Source organism: Vitis riparia, chromosome 19, assembly GCF_004353265.1.
Source record: "Vitis riparia cultivar Riparia Gloire de Montpellier isolate 1030 chromosome 19, EGFV_Vit.rip_1.0, whole genome shotgun sequence".
In the NCBI taxonomy this organism is placed as follows: Eukaryota; Viridiplantae; Streptophyta; class Magnoliopsida; order Vitales; family Vitaceae; genus Vitis; species Vitis riparia.
Genome location: NC_048449.1, coordinates 23,852,641 through 23,871,680, shown reverse-complemented (window position 1 = coordinate 23,871,680; position 19,040 = coordinate 23,852,641). Strand labels below are relative to the sequence as shown.

The 19,040-nt window shown below is 24.6% G+C and overlaps 1 protein-coding gene across 1 annotated transcript; it reads left to right on the top strand.

Annotated features, from left to right (window-relative positions):
- The first annotated feature begins 203 nt into the window (after positions 1–203).
- Positions 204–2,095, top strand: LOC117908558. Its single transcript, XM_034822203.1, has 2 exons — positions 204–582; positions 1,297–2,095. The coding sequence occupies exons 1-2, from the start codon at positions 373–375 to the stop codon at positions 1,819–1,821; spliced, it is 735 nt and encodes a 244-aa protein (XP_034678094.1). The 5' UTR covers positions 204–372; the 3' UTR covers positions 1,822–2,095.
- Positions 2,096–19,040: the final 16,945 nt, after the last annotated feature.

The following is a 19,040-nucleotide window of genomic DNA, read 5'->3' as shown; positions in this document are numbered from 1 at the left end:
CAAATCCATTAACTCCATTTATTATTTCATTTAATGTTTTTTTATATATATTTTATTATTATTATTTAAAATAAATAAATAAATAAATAATTTGATTATTTATTTATTTTTTTCTTTTTCCATAACGGAGTTTCGTACCCCTTCATCGGCTCCCGATATATAAGGGCTTCGTTCTTCCCTCTTCTAACCATTTCCACTCTCCACCTCCATTTTTAATTTTTTTTTTTGTTTTTTGGATTTGGATTTGGATTTTTGGAATTAGAACAAAAATAAAATAAATTTATATAAGAAGAATCCTCTCTTCTTGATTCTGAGTTCCAGTTCTTCTTGATTCTGAGTTCCAGTTCTGGTTCGGAGATTAGTGTGTGATCCATGGCTGCTGATGTCACATCCGTAGTTCGGATTCTGGGCGGTTACAAGGACGACCCCGCGGTTGGGAGCGAGTCCGGGAATTCCACGGTCCTGATCACTCGGGACCTTCTCGGCGGTGGTGGTGGTGGTTTGTCGTCGAAGCTTGATTCTCAGGAGCTCGACCTCGATTTGAAGGTGCCTGATGGCTGGGAGAAGCGGCTTGATTTGAAGGTGAGTTTGTTTGTTTTTTTTTGGGAGAATTGTGGTTTCGTTGCTTTTCTCGGGAAAATTTTAGGTTTTCTATTTTAGGTATGTTTGGTGTTGGGAAATTGAGAGAAAAGAGAATAACAGAGGAGGGGAAGTTTGAAGCTTGCTTCAATAAGTTCTTGCGAATTTTGACTGGTGTAATTTTTTTCCAATTTTCGTTTTTTTCCGACGCTTTTCTCAATAAAGAACGGAATATGGAGACAAATTTTTCCTTACAACTGATAATCTTAACTTTTCTCGGGCAATAATTTTTTACCGGGAAACAAACGGAAACTGTAATCCACTGAAAAAGTGATTTTTATTTTTATTTTTCCTATTTTTGCTCATCTATATCAACTGAATTATATGACTGCTACGGATACTTTGTTGATTTTTCGATTTGAAGGAACTTGTTTATTATTTTGAATGATTCTTCTGCTTGGAAATTCGGTTTCCCTTAAGCCTCCGTTTGGTTGCTGAGAAAGCCGAGAGGAAAAGAAAAAAAAAAGCATCTAGTTATCCAAACAGTACCTCTTTTTCTTTTTCGTAATAATTAAAAATTTCCCTTTTTGATTTCATATTTCAAAATATTAATTAATTCCATTATCACACAAATTTGCAATTTTCATGAATGGAATTTTTACTTTTAATTTTATTTCTCTTCAAATTGTTAATTTTATTTGTTTTTGCTATGTGCAGTCAGGGAAAGTCTATCTCCAGAGATGCAATTCTCCGATGTCATCCTCTTCATCATCACAAAACAAGCATCATCCAACCAATGAAACAGTGCCAACCCTTCAAGATTTGAACTTCCCTCCAAACCCTAAACCCACCCTAAACCTCTTTGAGGACACTAATTTAGACCTTAAGCTCGTGCCATCGTCCTTCAATTACCCGAGCGTGTGCACTTTGGACAAAGTAAAATCAGCTTTGGAGAGAGCTGAACGCTCGACGATCAAAAAACGATCATCCTCCATGTCCAAATCATCGTCGTCGCCATCACATTCATCATCATCGATCAAACAACCCCTAGAGGACGATGCGGTCAATGATGGCAAACCCTTGATGTCCCCGGCCAGCCTATACTTCGCCGCTGGATGCCCCGGCTGCCTCCTCTACGTGCTAATATCGAAGAACAACCCTAAATGTCCTAGATGCAATTCAGTCGTTCCAACACCGGCGACCACCAAGAAGCCTAGAATCGATCTAAATATATCGATATGAAAATTTGATTTATGCTCGAATTTAAGGGTTTTTCGTTTTGTAAATGATAGAAGAAGATTAGGGTTTTAAGGATAGATTTAGACTTATTATTAGTAAAAGGAGAGGCACAGATGATACATGTGGAAGGGTTAATGAAACTTTTGCTGGTATGGTATGATATGGTTGGCATAAGTTTTCTTGCCTTTTTCTTTTCTCTCCTTCCTGTTTTTTCCATTCATAATTAATATTGTAACTATGTATATTTTCTGAGTGGACAAAGAGAAAATTCTGAAAATCTTAATGGGGTTGATTTCTATTTGTTTTCCGAGAAAATAAATGCTGCTAAGCAAATGGATTTGGAGTGCTTCAAACAGAAAATGGATTTTTGCGCTGAACCCAACTCAAAAGAGAGAATTTTGGGTCAAAATGGTCCGGTTGACCACAAAAAAAAAAAAAAAAAAGTCTTTTAGGCTCTCTTTTCAAACGTCACGTTTATAATTAATGTTTCAATTCAAAAATGAAGTCACAATTATCAATTTATACTATAATTCTTGAACTTTAATTGGCCATTGAGAGCCATTGAGATTTCAAATTAAAAAATAAAGTCAAAATTGGTAATTGAGATTTTAATTTAATTTCTTTTTAAAAATATATATATTTTAATGATTTGGCTCTTATGTTAAATTTACTTCTTTTTTTTCCCTACAAGGGCTGTTGTGGCCCCTCGGTTAGAGTGGGAAAATGCAGCAGAGTTTAGGAAAGTTTTGATTACTAGTGTTTCATTGAAACATACAAATAAATACTACCTAAAAATTTTTCTTCTAATAGTGAAAAAAAAAAAAATCAATATCATGAGAATAAGTATCAAATTAATTTGAGAATGAAAAATTAGATGATTCATAAAGCATCAACTTCAACACGTGGATTTTAATAATAAAGTAGTTGGATCAACCACCAAATTTATTTTCCTATCTAAGCTTTTTTTTTTCCTCATATATGAAAATATTTTTGCCACATCATGCTTTGAAAACCTAAGTAGTTGAATGTTAAAAATTAATTTTGTCTTAAATTTCAATGACCAGAATTAATTTTTAGAGATCATTTTAGGTTCAGGCTTGAAGGGTAATAGAAGACATTAGTTTTGGGAGGAAAAAAAAATTATGAAAAAGCAAAGAAAAAATGTTAAAAGATTTTTTTTTCCATTTTTCTTAATAACTATAAAGAAAATGTGGAAAAATGATTTTGTTAATTATTTAAGGTTTGTTTAGTAACTGTTTTTTAAAATAGTTTTAAAAAATAATTTTTGAAAACAGTTTTTTAAAATTGTTTCTAATGTTTGTAGAACAAGAGCATGTTAAGAACTTAAAATGTTTTTAATATTTTTAAATATGTCTTAAAAATAAATTTTACTTTTAGTGTTTTATTTTTAATCATTTTATATCTTTGTATAATTATTTTTTTAAAATAGTTTTTAGAAAATAAGTGAAAAAAATAAAAAATAAAAATTTAAAGGTGCTTTTAAAAAACACCATATTTTTTATTTCTAAAAATTGAAAACAAAAAATAGTTTTTGTTGTTAAATGTGCTTTTCTAAATTTTTGTTTTAGAAAACAAAAAACTGTTCTAAAAACTGTTTATAAACAAACCTTTAGTTTTTTTTCTCTAAACTTTTTCATGGATATCAAAAAAAAAATTCATAATCAAGAGATGAAAGTATGATATCTTGAATCAAGTTTTGTCTCAGTTAAAAATATCTCAAAATTTATTGTTCCAACCATGATACAATGTAGAAAATAAAAGGACCATGTATCTTTATATTCAATTTGAATTTCTTAGAAAATTGGCTTTGAGAAATTGACAAGAAAAGGAAAAAGAAAATGTTAGGAATTTTTTTATGTTTGGATGTAATGGAAAAATATGATGAAAAAGATAAGAAAAATACTAAAAAACCTTGTCACTTTATTTTACCTAGATTAAGTTAGAAAAGTTTAAGAAAATTTTAATATTTTTTGCTCAACTTTTTCATAGAGAAGCGGAACAAGAGAAGAATTTTTATAAATTTTCTTTATTTTTATTTTAGTGACAAAAAAAAAAAAAAAAAAAAAAAAAACTTAATAGAATGAAGAAAGTATGGTATAAACAAAAAATTCAGGAGCTAAATTGATAGCTAGTTTGATGAACAAGGGTGATTTTTATAATTTTAGGAGCTAAATTTAGATTAGGTTTAACAAACAAGGATGGTTTTTATAATTTAGCCTATATTTTTCCCCACTAGTTTCTCCCTTACAAAAGTTCAAAACAAAACATAGCTTTGATAAATTATATATAAACATCATTAGATTAGACTTTAACCATCTAATTTAAAAATCAATTGTTAACAAGGATAGTTTTTATAATCTAGCCTATATTTTTTCCCACTAGTTTCTCCCTTGCAAAATTTCAAAACAAAACATAGCTTTGATAAATTATATATAAACATCATTAGATTAGACTTTAACCATCTCATTTAAAAAATCAATTGTTGCCCAATATAAGGTTCTTGCGATTGGAACCCATGGTCCTAATTCTATTGCTAATTCTTGAATTGAATTTTGATCATCTCATCTGAAAACCAATTGATGTTCAATGTGGATAAGCAATCCTTTTTATAGTAGTCGACATCATACATTATAGGTTTGTACTAAGAGTTGTTATTTGGGTAACCCATCAATAGGTTTAAGAGCAATATTTTAGTCCATACCTTAATCACAAATATTGGAGTTAAATATCATTTCCAATAATACAATATATATATATATAAAAGTTTTTCTATTATATCAAAAAACAATTTTGAAAAAGTGATAGTCAATAAACCATGCTTGATAACAAAAAGGAAAAATGGTCAATATTATAAACACTTTTTCAAAACCATATAGAAAAATGGTCCCAAATAAAAAATGATTATATATAAAAAAAAAAAAATCTCATTTCTTTATATATACCTTAACTTGAAAAGATTGTTTTGAAAAACTCTTTTAAAGTTATTTATAAAAAAAAAATACTATTTTTAAAAACATTTTCAAACATCAAATTTTTAAAAACAATTTTCAAATACCAATTTTTGAAAACATTTTTCAAATACTAATAAAGTTATTTAAAAAAAAAAATACTATTTTTAAAAACAGTTCTCGAACATCAATTTTTAAAAACAATTTTCAAATACCAATTTTTGAAAACATTTTTCAAATACTAATTTTGAAAACAATTCTAAGTTGTTTTGAGTAACAACATTTTGTTTAAAAGCTCAGTCTATTCTCTATAAAGGTAGTGTATACAATGTAAAAGTTCAGAACTTGTTTTCCATATTCCTAATTGTTTATTATAATATGCTACCATAAAACACCTTAAATTTGTTCTTAACATTCATCATAATTTCATAATAAATTCTCAAAAATATGTTTTGAATCCAAAATTTATCATTTTTTTTTTGGAGTTAGAAAAATGATATTTGTTCTAAAAAATGAAAAACTATTGTTAAAATCAATTTCCAAAAGAAAGAGTGTTTGATAAATAAATTTATTAACTTAATTTATTTTAGTAACTTAATTTAAATTATTAGGTAGATTATATATATTTGATAAAATAAGCTAATATCATAACTTAAATTTACTTTCTTTTTTAACTTTAAATATTGAATCAAAATAGTTAATTTATTCTTATTATCAAATAACTTTTTTTTTGTTATAAATATTTTGTGGTTACCTTATATATCTTCAATACTTTAATATAAACATTTAATAAATAAATTCATTATTGGATATTAATAAAAATAAATATTAGTTAAAATTAATGAGGACAAATGTGTTAATTTAATGATTTAAAATAAATTTGAACTTTACAAAACTTAGGTCATGTTTAATAACTGTTTTTTAAAACAATTTTCTATTCTCTATAATAAAAATAAATAAAAAGATATATTTGACAACCATAAACAAAAAATAGTATTTATTTTTAAAAACAAAAAAATAAAATGTTTTCAAAGAACATCTTTGAACCGTTTTCAATTATTTTTAGTTATTTTCTAAGGGATAGTTTAAAAAATAATTATACAATTACAAAGAATGATTCTAAATAAAGCTTTACAAATAAAATTTATTTTTAAAACACATAAAGTTAATAATATTTGAAGTTTTCATACAGACTTTTATTCTAAAAAATATCAAATAATAGTTTTGAAAAATTATTCTTCAAAACTATTTTTGAAAACACTTTCCAAAACCTAATATAAATATTAAGTAATACAACTTAAACATAATTTAATTTAAATTAACTTAAGTGGTTAAGAAATTGGTATTGAATTTTAACAAACACCCAAATTCTTTTGTAACTTTTTTTTTTTGTTACACACATGAAACATGAAGGGCAGAGATGGCAACAATTTAGAGTTTGCCCAAAGTTCATATAAATGTGTATTGTGAAGAACCCAAAAAGTTGTTGATGAGTATTAATAGAAAGGCAATTAAATTCAGGTTGTGACTTGTGTTGATGCCTTGGAATTCTCAGAGATTGGGCAACCTTGTAATGTGGATCTCCCTCCACCTACTCTTTTTGTGGGATATAAAAGGTATTTAATTGAAATTAAAAAAAAATGGTTGAATTCCATAAATATTTGAAAAGAGCATTTACCTGCACTTTGATCAAAGGATATGTCTTATGGTTGCTTTAATGGATTTTTATTGGCATTTACTTGAGCTATTGAATCATATACCTAACACCCATTCAATGAAATATTAAATACTTTTATTGTTTTCTAAAGTTGACTACCTACCTTCTCATACCACTTTAATGCTTATTTTCTCAACCAATTTTATTAATTTTTGTTTTCTCTATTTTCTCAACCAATTTTATTAATTTTTGTTCTCTCTCTCTCTCAATCTATCAATCAATCCGTCAATACTATAAAATATATAATATATTAAAAAAAAATTAATAAATTATTTTTACATATTTCTTCAAACTTATTTATTTTTTATATATAAAGATTAAATAATTAGAAAAAGTATAAGATATTATTTATTTTTTTAACTTTTTTTTTTATCGAAATCAACTTCTTTTCAAATTTCAAATTGCTTGCTTTTTTTTATTTTTTACTTTTTTGTCAAATTGTTACTTATTTTTAAAAAATTTTATTAAATATAAAAATAAAAATATTTTTGTTTTTTCTTAATGGTAAAAGTAATTTGTTGGGGTTTTTTTTTTTTGTTTGCTTCTTAATATTTAATAGAAATAAAATATTAAAAAATAAATAATTCAATACTTAATATTATTAAGTACTATTTAAAATTAAGTAAAAAAAAGTTTGATGAAAGTTGATATAAAAAAAATGGTATTCTTTGACATTTGGGTTTTGATCTTGAGAAATTAGCATGTAAAGTGTCAGATTTTATAATTTCTTTTCTAAATTTATAGAATATTGATATTTTTTTTGTATAAAATACTATTTTAACCAATTTATAGAGAAGTACTTCATTTTTTCCCTAGTCAAAATTTAAGAATTGAACTCTAAAGCCAACTTATGGAGGTATCACTAAAACAATGTTTTTAATTTTTATAAAGATTAAATATATTTGATAATTTTAATTAATTAATTTATTTATTTTAAAATGATTATAAAATTATATAACAAACAATAGAAAGATTTTTAATATTATACGAAACAAATGTTCTTTTTTTTTTTATAAAATTATATGTTATATCAACGAATATATTAAAGAAACAAACCAACAAAATTACCTATTAATCGAATTATTTTTCTTTTTAATAACATCTTTTTTAATAAAATATACGAATTGGACGCGAAAAGTCTACGAAAAAAGGCATATCTTTCGACTGTCACCCAATTAGGGCAATTCAAACTTTTTTTTTTTTAAAAAAAATAACCTTGAGATTAATTAGAATAATATGAAAAATATTCCAAATGCCATTGCTAGCTACTCTTTGAAAAAGTAATGACAAATCATTAATTGTGACATTTATTCATGCTGAGCCTCAAGGACCTAGACACTTAAATGGTTCCATCATGTACTAGTGGTAGAATATAATTGAAAGGATAAAAGGGTATAATTAAAAGCATAAATATAGTTGAGTCCCATAAATGATTGAAAAGAGCATTCACCTAAATTTTGTCAAAGGATGTATTTTTATTAGGGTATTTATTAGACCAATTCATATATACCTAACATGCAATAAATGATCAATTTAAACTTTATGATATTGCCCTTTAAGTCACCTACCAACCCACTAACTTTTAATGAGATATTTGCATATATTCCTTAACTTTTTCCAACCAAATATTAATTTTCCTTTAAAAAGAAAAACAATATATAAAAAAAATACAGCAATTTTTTTATTGAAGATAATTATGATATTTTATAATTTGTATTAAATAAAAATTTGATTCTTATATCATATATAGGGAAACGTATAGGTGTTCCTACTTTACCAAAAGGTTCAGAACATCTATAAGTCTATTTAAGATCTTAAAAATTTCTCTTTTCAAAAAGGCAGGTCAACATGAATATTATTGGATTTGAAAACATTTTTCAAGAAACAATTTTGAAGTTTATATAAAATTATATTTTCAAAAAGATGATATTATTATGAAAAATGGCATAATTTAGAAATTATGGACTTATTTCATAATTGATTTTTAAAACAATTATTGTTAAAAATTGTTCTTCGATATTTTGTAAAACAAAAGTCTATTTAAAAACTTAAAATATTTTTACCATACTTTTAATGTTTTAAAAATATTTTTTATATCTAATATTTTATTTTTAATCATTTTATTTATTTGTATAATTATTTTTAAAATAGTCATTAGAGAATAAGTGAAAATAATATAAAATAACTAAAAGATTTTCCTCTAAAAACGTTATATTTTTTGTTCGAATAAAAAAAATAGTTTTTACTATTAAAAGTATATTTCTTATTTTTTTGTTTTGGAGAAAAGAAAATTTTTCTTAAAAATAGCTGTGGGTCCTACTTTTCTTTTTTATATTTTTATTTTTTTTTTAATACAAATGGTGTGAGACAAAAGGCACTAAAAGGCATTTGGTGATGGAAAAAATCATAAGGCATTTGATAATTAAAAAAAAAAAAATCATAATTTCATCATGTGGTTCTTGTTAGTTAGATTTGGTCAAATTTGGACATTTTGGGTGATGAGAGATGTTTACAAGTTACAACTAAAAAAACGGACTTTTTCATGACTTGAGACTTCAAAATTTTGAACTTTTTTTCTGAAAGAAAAAAAAAAAAAATTTCAATGGGTAGGTGAGTTATAGTCAAAAGGAGCTAGATTGAAGAAGACTTCTACAAAGAAAAATTACTTTGAAAACCATACATCCCAAATTTTCAAAAGAAAGCTTGTAAAATAACACTCTCTACCAAATCTTTTAAAGATAGAAATTTTAGACTAATAAATAGTTTAATATTGTATTAGAATTTTAATTTTAATATGATGGCTTTGATTCATGGGTATCAAAACTCGGAATAAAAATCATTTTTTAATAATGTAATTAAATTAAATATATGAATTGAGGATGCCATTCTAATATTTGATTAATAGAGATTTGAGATTCATTTATGCTATATTTGGTTTTTGAAAATTTTGAGGAAAAATGTGAGGAAAAGAAAAAGTGAAAGAAAAAAAAAAACAAAGAAAAATAAAAGATGCATTAAAAATTAATAAATTATTTTTATATATCTCTTTAAATTCATTTCACTTATTTTTCTTTATTATATAAAGATTAAGTAATTTTAAAATGTATAAATTTCTAAATAATTTTAATTATATTTGATTTTTTGATATATATATTTTTCAAGGTAAAATCATGAGAAAAAAACCATTTTCTTAGTTTTTTTTCCTCTTTCCTTAACGCTTTCCGAAACCGATTTTCTTTAGCCTTTTTTTTCTTTTTTTAATGCTTTCCAAAAATCATACATAGCATCAAGATTTATTTCTAATATAGCAATTAATGGAAATATAATTTTTTTCAATTAAAATTTAAATTTAATCATAGAAAAAGTTTTCACAAACAAATATTTAGATATTCTAAAACACATGTACATCCATATTGTATATAATCAGGAACTATCCTTTAAACCCAACAAAAACTTTTGAACGTGTTTGGGTGATTTTATTGAAGGTAAGAAAAAAAAAAAAAGTTTTTAGACTCGAAGTGTGTTTGATAATAATTTTAAAAAACATTTCAAATCTTTTTAATACTTGAATGATAAAATATTTCGAGTATTAAAAATATTAGAAAAGTTTCCTAAAATTATTGTCAATCAAGCTCTAAAATCATTTATAAAATGTTTCTTTTAAAAAATACTATAAGTGGTTTTCTAATACTACAAACGATTTTTTTAAAATTTTTTAAGTGTTTTTTAAATTTTATCAAATATTTTTTTTTTTCAAAAACACTTTAAGCTAAATGACTATATCTAGTTCCTGAAAATTACCAAAGAAAGAAAAAAATTGTTAAGAAAAATTATTTTCTCATATTTGGTTTTATTATGAAAAATATAAAAGAAAATCAAATATAATTAAAATTAATTAGAAGTTTATATTTTTTAAATTATTTGATCCTTATACAATAAAGGAAAATAAGTAAAATAAATTTTAAAAAATATATAAAAATAATTTATTAACTTTGAATTTATTTTTTATTTCCTTCGTTTTTCCTTTCCTTTCACTTTCTTTCTATTTTCTTTCCCTCACATTTTCCCTCAAATTTTCCAAAAACCAAACATAACCATAAGCACTTCTTAAAATCATTGTCACTACTTCCTGATTTAGCATATAAACTAAGCTATTTAATTTTTAATCAAAATTTTTATTGTGCTAGATTTTTAACTTTCACTTCAAAAATAAGAAGCTCCCTTATGTTTTGAAAGTTAGAAGCACTTTTTCTTATATTAAGATCATGTTAAATTGTTTTCGCTTTATAAGAGAGATTAATTAAGAAATAATGATAATACCAATATTATTCTTTTGAATTTGGGACTTTAATTTTAGGTACCTAATTTAATTTAAGCAAATTAAATTCTTTTTGGTGTACTACGTACTAAAATTTGGATACTAGTACAAAAATATGTATATCTATGCTTTAATGAGAGTATGGGTTCAATAAATTGATGCATGTTTATGTTATGGAAAATGTGTTTAATAATATATATTTTTTTAAACAAAACAATCTTTAGAATAGCTTAAGGCTATGTTTGGTTCCCAAAAAATATTAGAAAAAGAAAAAAAAATGTAAAGAAAATGGTTTTCTCATATTTGATTTCACTATAAAAAATATAAAAAAATAAAATATAATTCAAATTAATTTAAAATGATTAATCTTGTTATAATAGAGATAAATAGTAAAATAAGTTTGAAAAAATTTAAACCTATTTTTTTTCACTTTTTTTTTCTTTCTACTTTCTCTATTCTCTCTTTTTTTTTTCATGTTTTTTATTTTTATAAATTTAAGCACTCTAATAATTAAATACATTAAAGGCAAGCATATCCATTATTATTATTATTGTTTTGTATTAAATTTTACTTCTACTACTAAATAGGTACACAATGACAAGTTAATTTTTTTCCCATATACATAAAATCGTACATTCATCTTTATAAATCTTAAATATGTTTGGATTGACTTTTGAAAAACTAAATCTATGTTTGGTTCCCAAAAAGTATCAAGGAAAAAAAATATTAAGAAAAATGATTTTCTTATGTTTTCTTTCATTATAAAAAATATAAATGAAAATTAAATATAATTAAAAACTTATGGATTTTAAAATAATTTAGGCAATGTTTAGTTTCCGAAAAGTATAAGGAAAATAATAAAAAATGGTAAGAAAAATTATTTTCTCATGTTTGGTTTTACTATAGAAAATGCAAAAGAAAGTTAAATATTATTAAAATTATTAAGATTTTTTTTAAATTATTTAATCTATATGTAGAAGAGATAAATCCATACTATATAAAAAATAATTTATTGACTTTAAATTTATTTTTTATTTTTTTCGTTTTTTCTTTTATTCTATTTTCTTTCTTTTACATTTTCCTCTAAATTTTCTAAAACCAAACATAACCTTAATATTTATATAATAGAAGAAAATAAGTAAAATGAATTTAAAGAAATATATAAAAATATATTATTGACATGGAATCTACTTTTTATTTTCTTTATTATTTCTTTCCTTATAATTTTTTTTCCTCATATTTTTCAAAAACCAAACATAACCTAAATATTTTTAAAATTTTAAATTTTATATGAGAGTTCAAAATGAGTTTCTAGAATGAGTTTTTAGACATGTCTAAATAATCTCACCAAAAGATCTTATGGCTTACAAACTCTTTTGATCTCAAGACTGCTACCGATTCCTTACTTGTTATCCTAACGTCCTGTATGATTGCAGGGTAGTTTGGAAATCCCTTTGCAACTTCCTGGATGTTCATACTTTATTCTGTAGTCTTTCAATTACCATAGAGTTTATATAATCAAGGCTATAGGTCATCGGTTGTGACGTTCACGAACACTCAACCCCTCGAATTTTTGAGTTCTTGACCTCTATTCACACTTACACATTAAATGCTTGTGTGGATAGCTGGGTCTATGGCATGACGAAGCTTTGCAACTATGCCATTCTTGGCAAATATAAAATATTTAATTAATATAAAAAGGAAATATTTTTACCTCTTAGAGATGTAGGAGTTGTTTTATGTTTAATTAAATTTTCATCATATCGATATTGCCCCTTTGAAATTGTAGCTATAGCTTCAACTTCAAGTTGTAACCAAGTCAAATACAAAGGGTTGTCTCAAATGAAGACTTATAACGTTACTGATACGTTGGTTTGACACCTTCAACATGTACAAGTATTATAGTGATTATAATCCCAACTTGGACTCATAAATAATTAAATTATTTTTAAAATAAGAAAAAGAAAAAACAACTTTTAATGTTGCCCACGTCAAAGGGTTTGAATTTTTAAAAAATAGTCCCCATCACATGAAGTAGTATTTAAAAAAAAAAAATTATCATTTTTTAATAAGAATGCCGATGGTCTCACATCAATCAATACCTCATAAATTCAAGATATCAACAATGGAAGGTTCCTATGTTTGTTCTGACCGACTAGCTATTTTGACAAGTGACATTTTTTTAATTATAATTCACATATTCATATACTAATTTTATTTTAAATATTTTATGGAAAATTGGATAATTTCTAAATATAGTAATTTGTGTAATTGGATAATTGCATACATGTGAAAAAATGGCAATTAATTCTTTAGGCTATCTTTGAATCTTGGAAAATAAGAGCAATAGTATAAAAAGGAAAAAAGAACCCTTCTATGATTTATAATATAAAATAAGAAGAAAAATTTATTAAGCTTAAAACCTTTCTTTTCTTTCATTTTTTTCTCTTTTCTTTTTCATCCTTGTTTTTTTTTTTTTTCATCTCTTCCCCATAATATGTTATTACATTTTTCATATCATAATCATATTTGTACTTAACATATATTTTAATAACATTAAACAAGAGCATTAAAAACATAATTTTCTTTAAAACGCGTTAAAAACATTCTTAAAAATCACTATCAAACAAATTTTAAAAATAATATCAAAAAGTGTCTTTTAACAGCAAAGAGTAACAAATCGAAAATAATATAAAAAAGTGTCTTTTAGCACTAAAGAGTAACCGTTCATTTAATAGCATTAAATACATACATTCATTCATCAATGTAAAAATTCAAACACGCCCATAACTATTGAAAAAAAAAAAGAAATATAAAAAAATGAAAAAGAAATAAAGGAACCATGAAAACATCATAACAAACTATAGGCAATGAGGCCATAAAATACTATGATGAAAAAGGGGAATGAATTCCTATTAATGGGGGAGAATTATGTTTTAGGGGTAGATGGGCCCCCAAATTAATAAAAGGTCCGTGTAACTCTTCAAATTGAGTTGAATGATATGAAATAGTAACGGACAAATATACCCTTTAAGAACACATATAAAATATTTTATAAAATTAAGTTAAATAATTTTTTTTCAATAATTTTTTTTTTCAAAAATACTAAATTAAATAAAAGTGGTTTTCAAAAATATTAAATTAAATAATTTTTTTTCAAAAATATTAAATTAAATAAAACTATTTTAAAAAATATTAAATTAAATAATTTTTTAAATATTAAATTAAATATATTTTAAAAAAATATTAAATTACATAAAAGTATTTTTTAAAAATATTAAATTAAATCAAAAATATTTTTAAAAATATTAAATTAAATAAAAGTATTTTTCAAAAATATTAATTTTTTTTTTTCTGAAAATCAACAAAGGGCGTTTTTGGAAATACTGAAGGATAATATCCTTCAACTCAATTTCTATACTTTCATTGAGTTTTGGGCTCAATTTGAAGAGTTACACGGACCTTTTGTTAATTTGGGGGCCCATTACCCCTAAAACATAATTCTCCCATTAATGGGCTACCTCCTTTGTTGGCTGATTGATCAAAGTTCATCTAGATTCCAAAAGAGAGTTATTGTTCTAGACAACTTAGTTTTGCTTGTCCTCATAATCACAATAAAGTCTACAGAATCTTTAATGCATGGCCTTTAATTTTTATGGTTGAAGAATAAAACTTGATGTGCCAATCACAACCAATTTAAGTCATTAGTGCCCTAAACTTTGTGCAACTTCTAACTAATTTCTAAGAAATAGAGTATGCCATAACTTCAAATCTATATAGACTATTTATGATCTTTTCCACAAGTGGGCTACTTTTATGTGTTAGGACACCATCAAATGGGCCACCCCTTCTAAAGTAGGCAATTTCCAAATTTAATAGGATGCTTTTTATCCCATACTTACATTGATCTCTTATACGTGTACTAAATTTATTAATTGAGAATTAACTATACTAATTGGACCACTTAAATTTCCATTTGATGGAAGAACATGCACAATGTTATAATTAATATAGAATTATTAGATCGTGAAACTTATCGTATCATTATGTAACTTAAAAAATCGGTTTTAAGAACATGACTCACTTGAATCAATAATTGAAAATGGATCTAACTTGATAATCATTATGATAATTAAAGTTTTATGACTTAATTTCACTTGGGCTCGTGAGCAAAGACTAGGTCATACCTAAAATTATCAGTCCTTATCGAGTAGACCCTTATATTTTATATTGTTTTGTTTGTTATACCAATTGATTAGTAACAATAGTGATTATTCAACATTTTTCCATTATGAAGATTAATTATATATACTTCTTCTTTTTCAAGATTTGAATGTCAATTAAATTAAAAAAATACCCTTAGTTCTATTGAAAAGTACCCTTGGTTTTATTGAAATAATGATGGTTATTTAGGGCTTATTTGGGAACTATTTTTTAGAATAGTTTTTTGTTTTCTAAAATAAAAAAAAATATAGAAAACAAGTTTGATAACAAAAAATTGTTTTTTTTTTTTTTGTTCTTAAGAACAGAAAACAAGATATTTTCTAGGGGCCATTTTAAGAAATAATCATATAAATATATAGAATAATTAAAAATAAAATACTAGATATAAAAATTTTTTTAAAAATATGTTTAAAAAATATTAAAAACAGGTTTAAAACATTTTACATTTTCAAATAGACTTTTGTTATACAAAAATCAAAGAATATTTTTCAAAAATTGTTCTTAAAAACTATTTTTCATAATTGTTTTCGAAAACAGTTACCAAATTCTTAATTTTTTTAATAAATTTATTTAAAAAAACTATTCTTATTAAAAAAAAAAAAAAGGAAGAAAATCTATGAAATATGTTTTGAAATTAAAAAAAAAATGTTGTTTGTTCTTACAAAAAAAAAAATGTTTCTAACAAATAATTACATTTGGAGCTAATAAAACTTTTTTCTTTGAGTTTGAGGTTAGCATATGGCATTTTTTATTTTCCAAGACTTGGATCCAAGTCACTTTACCATGCTTTGTGGCATAACTCCACCATCAAATATGTATTTTCCCATATTTTCTAGAGAACATAATTTTGAAATGTGATGTCATTGCCATGAAATACAATGCAAGCTTATCTTAACAGCTAAGGTGTGACCAATTCTAATTAATTACTTAATGGTTTTCTTGTACAACCCGACTTATTGCATGTTAAGAATAAGTCTACCATATATTAAAATTTGAAAGTCATTAAATGTTTGTTTAGTCAACATCATTCTACCTAATCACCTTAAATCAATGATTATAATCTATATTTTAAAGGTCTTTTTTTTTTTTTTTTTTTTATCTATTTTTTTTTTTTTTTATTATATTTTTTTTTTTTATTTTTATTTTTTTTTAAAGCTCACCAACTAATCATCTTCCCATTAATTAATATTTTATTTGATTTTGAGTAATATCATTCTCCATTACTATGTTTTTATATCAAATAAAATAAAATGGGATGAAATTTTTTGTTTCATCTAAAAGCGGGTTAAAAACCATACTTAAATATTGATTTTTTTTTTTAAAGCCAATTAGATCATGGAAAGTTGGAGAAAATAGTGTTTATTTTTTGGCTGAATGAATTCATTATTAATGGGTTCAGTTTAATTATATTGAAGAAAATAGTGTTTATTTTTTTGCTGAATGAATTTATTATTAATAGGTTCAGTTTAGTTATATCGGTTGCTATTAACATATTACTTTTAATTGAATAAAAAAAAAAATCAAATATTTCAACTTTTTCTATTTAACCAAAAAACAAACATTAAAAAAATAAAATAGAAGAAGAGAAAGATTGAAGGAAAATAAAAAATTAGTGTAAACTCAATAATTTTTTATATTTTTCTTTATTATCCTTTTCCCTCTCTTATTTAAGAAAAAATAGTTTAAAAATATATAAATTTTAAAATCATTTTCGTAAGATTTATGGAAATCAAACATATGAATTTGAGATTTTTTTTACTCCATTTTTCTTTGTTTTTTAAGCACGTTATGTTATCCACCTAAAACAAAGAAAAAGTGATAAAGTTTTGCAATTGGATAGTCCTACCTGTTTTATAATTTGTGTTTTTTATTGATTAATTTTATGATCAACAATAATTAATTCTCATTTTAAATTTTAGTTAGGAGTGAACTTCTTGAATAGAGCAACATGCTCATGGTTGCAAAGATTGTCACGTTTTATCCATATTGTCAAATGGGTTTTGTTGAATACAATTATTTTCATTCAAGAACGCTTTTATGACTTATGATATTATATAAAATGAGCATAGATTGATTTTAAAGCAAATTTTTCTTAGTTTTTCAACAATGTCCCATCATTTAATTTTTAATTAATAATTGACATATCCGATAGTAATTCGATGGAACCTAATATCTAACACTTCATCAACCTTTACCACCATCATTATGATTGATGCATATATATGTAACATCGATACCTCAACTGCCACTATTGATTGTAACGTATCATGTGACTTTTGTCTACGAATTTCCATAAATTGAAAGGATATTGAGGATTTAAAGTCACCATAACATTAAGATGTGACCCATTCAGGGTTAAAAGTTTTCATTGATTAATTAGGTTCTCCCAATCCATCAAACCCTAATTTATCTATTGCGTTTAACAAGCTCCAATCCAAAAGTGAAAGAGACGTCATTCAATGCTTTTGGTTTGGTTCACATCATCATTTAGATTAGTTCAACTAAAACAAAGCTCTTATATTTATTATAGTCATGGAATATATGATGCTTGAGCCACTTCACATCAACACTTGAAAGGTCTAAACCAATAATTAATTAATGGGCCCATTGTTGTTTACTTGTGTGGCTTCCTCTATTTTTTTTTGGGTCCATCATTGATCAACTCTAATAAATAAGTGCTTTGAAGACGAGCTCCTATGACTCTTGATGGTGTTTGTAGAAGTTTTTCCTAACGTTCACACCTATGAAAATTGAAAAAAAATAAAATAAAATAAAATGGTGGGCCAATGGGCCTAATTAAGTTTTCCATGGGCTTAGGATGAACCTTAGGATTATTTTGAAGGCAAAGGCCACTATCACAACAGTATCTAATAGGTTTAAAGACCAAGAGAAATCATTATCTTAGTGAATTTATTAATTTATTAATAAATGAATAATTTATTAATTCATCGATAAATGAATATTTATTAATTTGGAGAGAGTATTACTTGTATTTGTATAGCTTATAAATATAAAAATAATGGTTATGATTAAAAGTTAATACATAGAAGTTTGAGGGTCTATTTGAGAACATTTTCAGAAAAAAAAAAAAAAAAAAAAAAAAAAACAACTACTTTTGAGAACAATTTTCAAAAATTGCATTTTGATGTTTTCTATATTAAAAGTTTATTTCAGAACTTGAAATGTTTTTAATCCATTTTTTGTATTTTTGAATTTCAATCACATTTCATATTTGCACACTTTTTTTTTTTTTCTTAGACAACTGTTTAGAACAAGTTTTCTAAAAATTGTTTTCTATTAAAAAAAAATACCAAACATGGTTTTAAATCTGGAAAACAATTTTTTATTTTTAAAAACTATTCCCAAATAAGCTCTAAGAGAATGCGAAGTAAGAATAGATGATTATCAATAAAATATTAAGACCCGTAAAAAGAATATGATGCCAAAACTTAATATCCTTAAAGATAAGAAATTTCATATTTGTCATGGTCTCGATAAAGAATTAAATTAAGAAAAATAAAATTTGTAAATGTTACTCAATACTGTATCATGAATTTTTGTTTGAAAAATTAATATCTCGTCTACCAGGTTATTAATTTAGTACGCTGACTTGAATTTGGACCAAAAAAGTTTTCGACTATATTTTGTGAGCCTATCATCGTGTAATACTCTATCGAACCAGGCTTTTGAGGACTTGGTTTTGAAGGCTTCCATGGTTCTTGGTTCAATAGAATTTATGGAAGTTTTTCCTAGAGTTCACATTTATGAAAGAGAAAGGTAATAGGCCCAATGGGCCTGAGTTTGTTTCATATGGGCTTTAGGACAGGTCTTAGGTTTACTTTGAAGGCTGAGTCCCAAGAGTGAACCCTAGTTTATGCCACTATCACAACACTTGAACCGTCTAAACCAATAATTAATTAGTGGGCCCATTATTTTTTTCATGTGGCTTCTATTTTTCATGGGCCTATCATTGATGGACATGACAAACACTAAT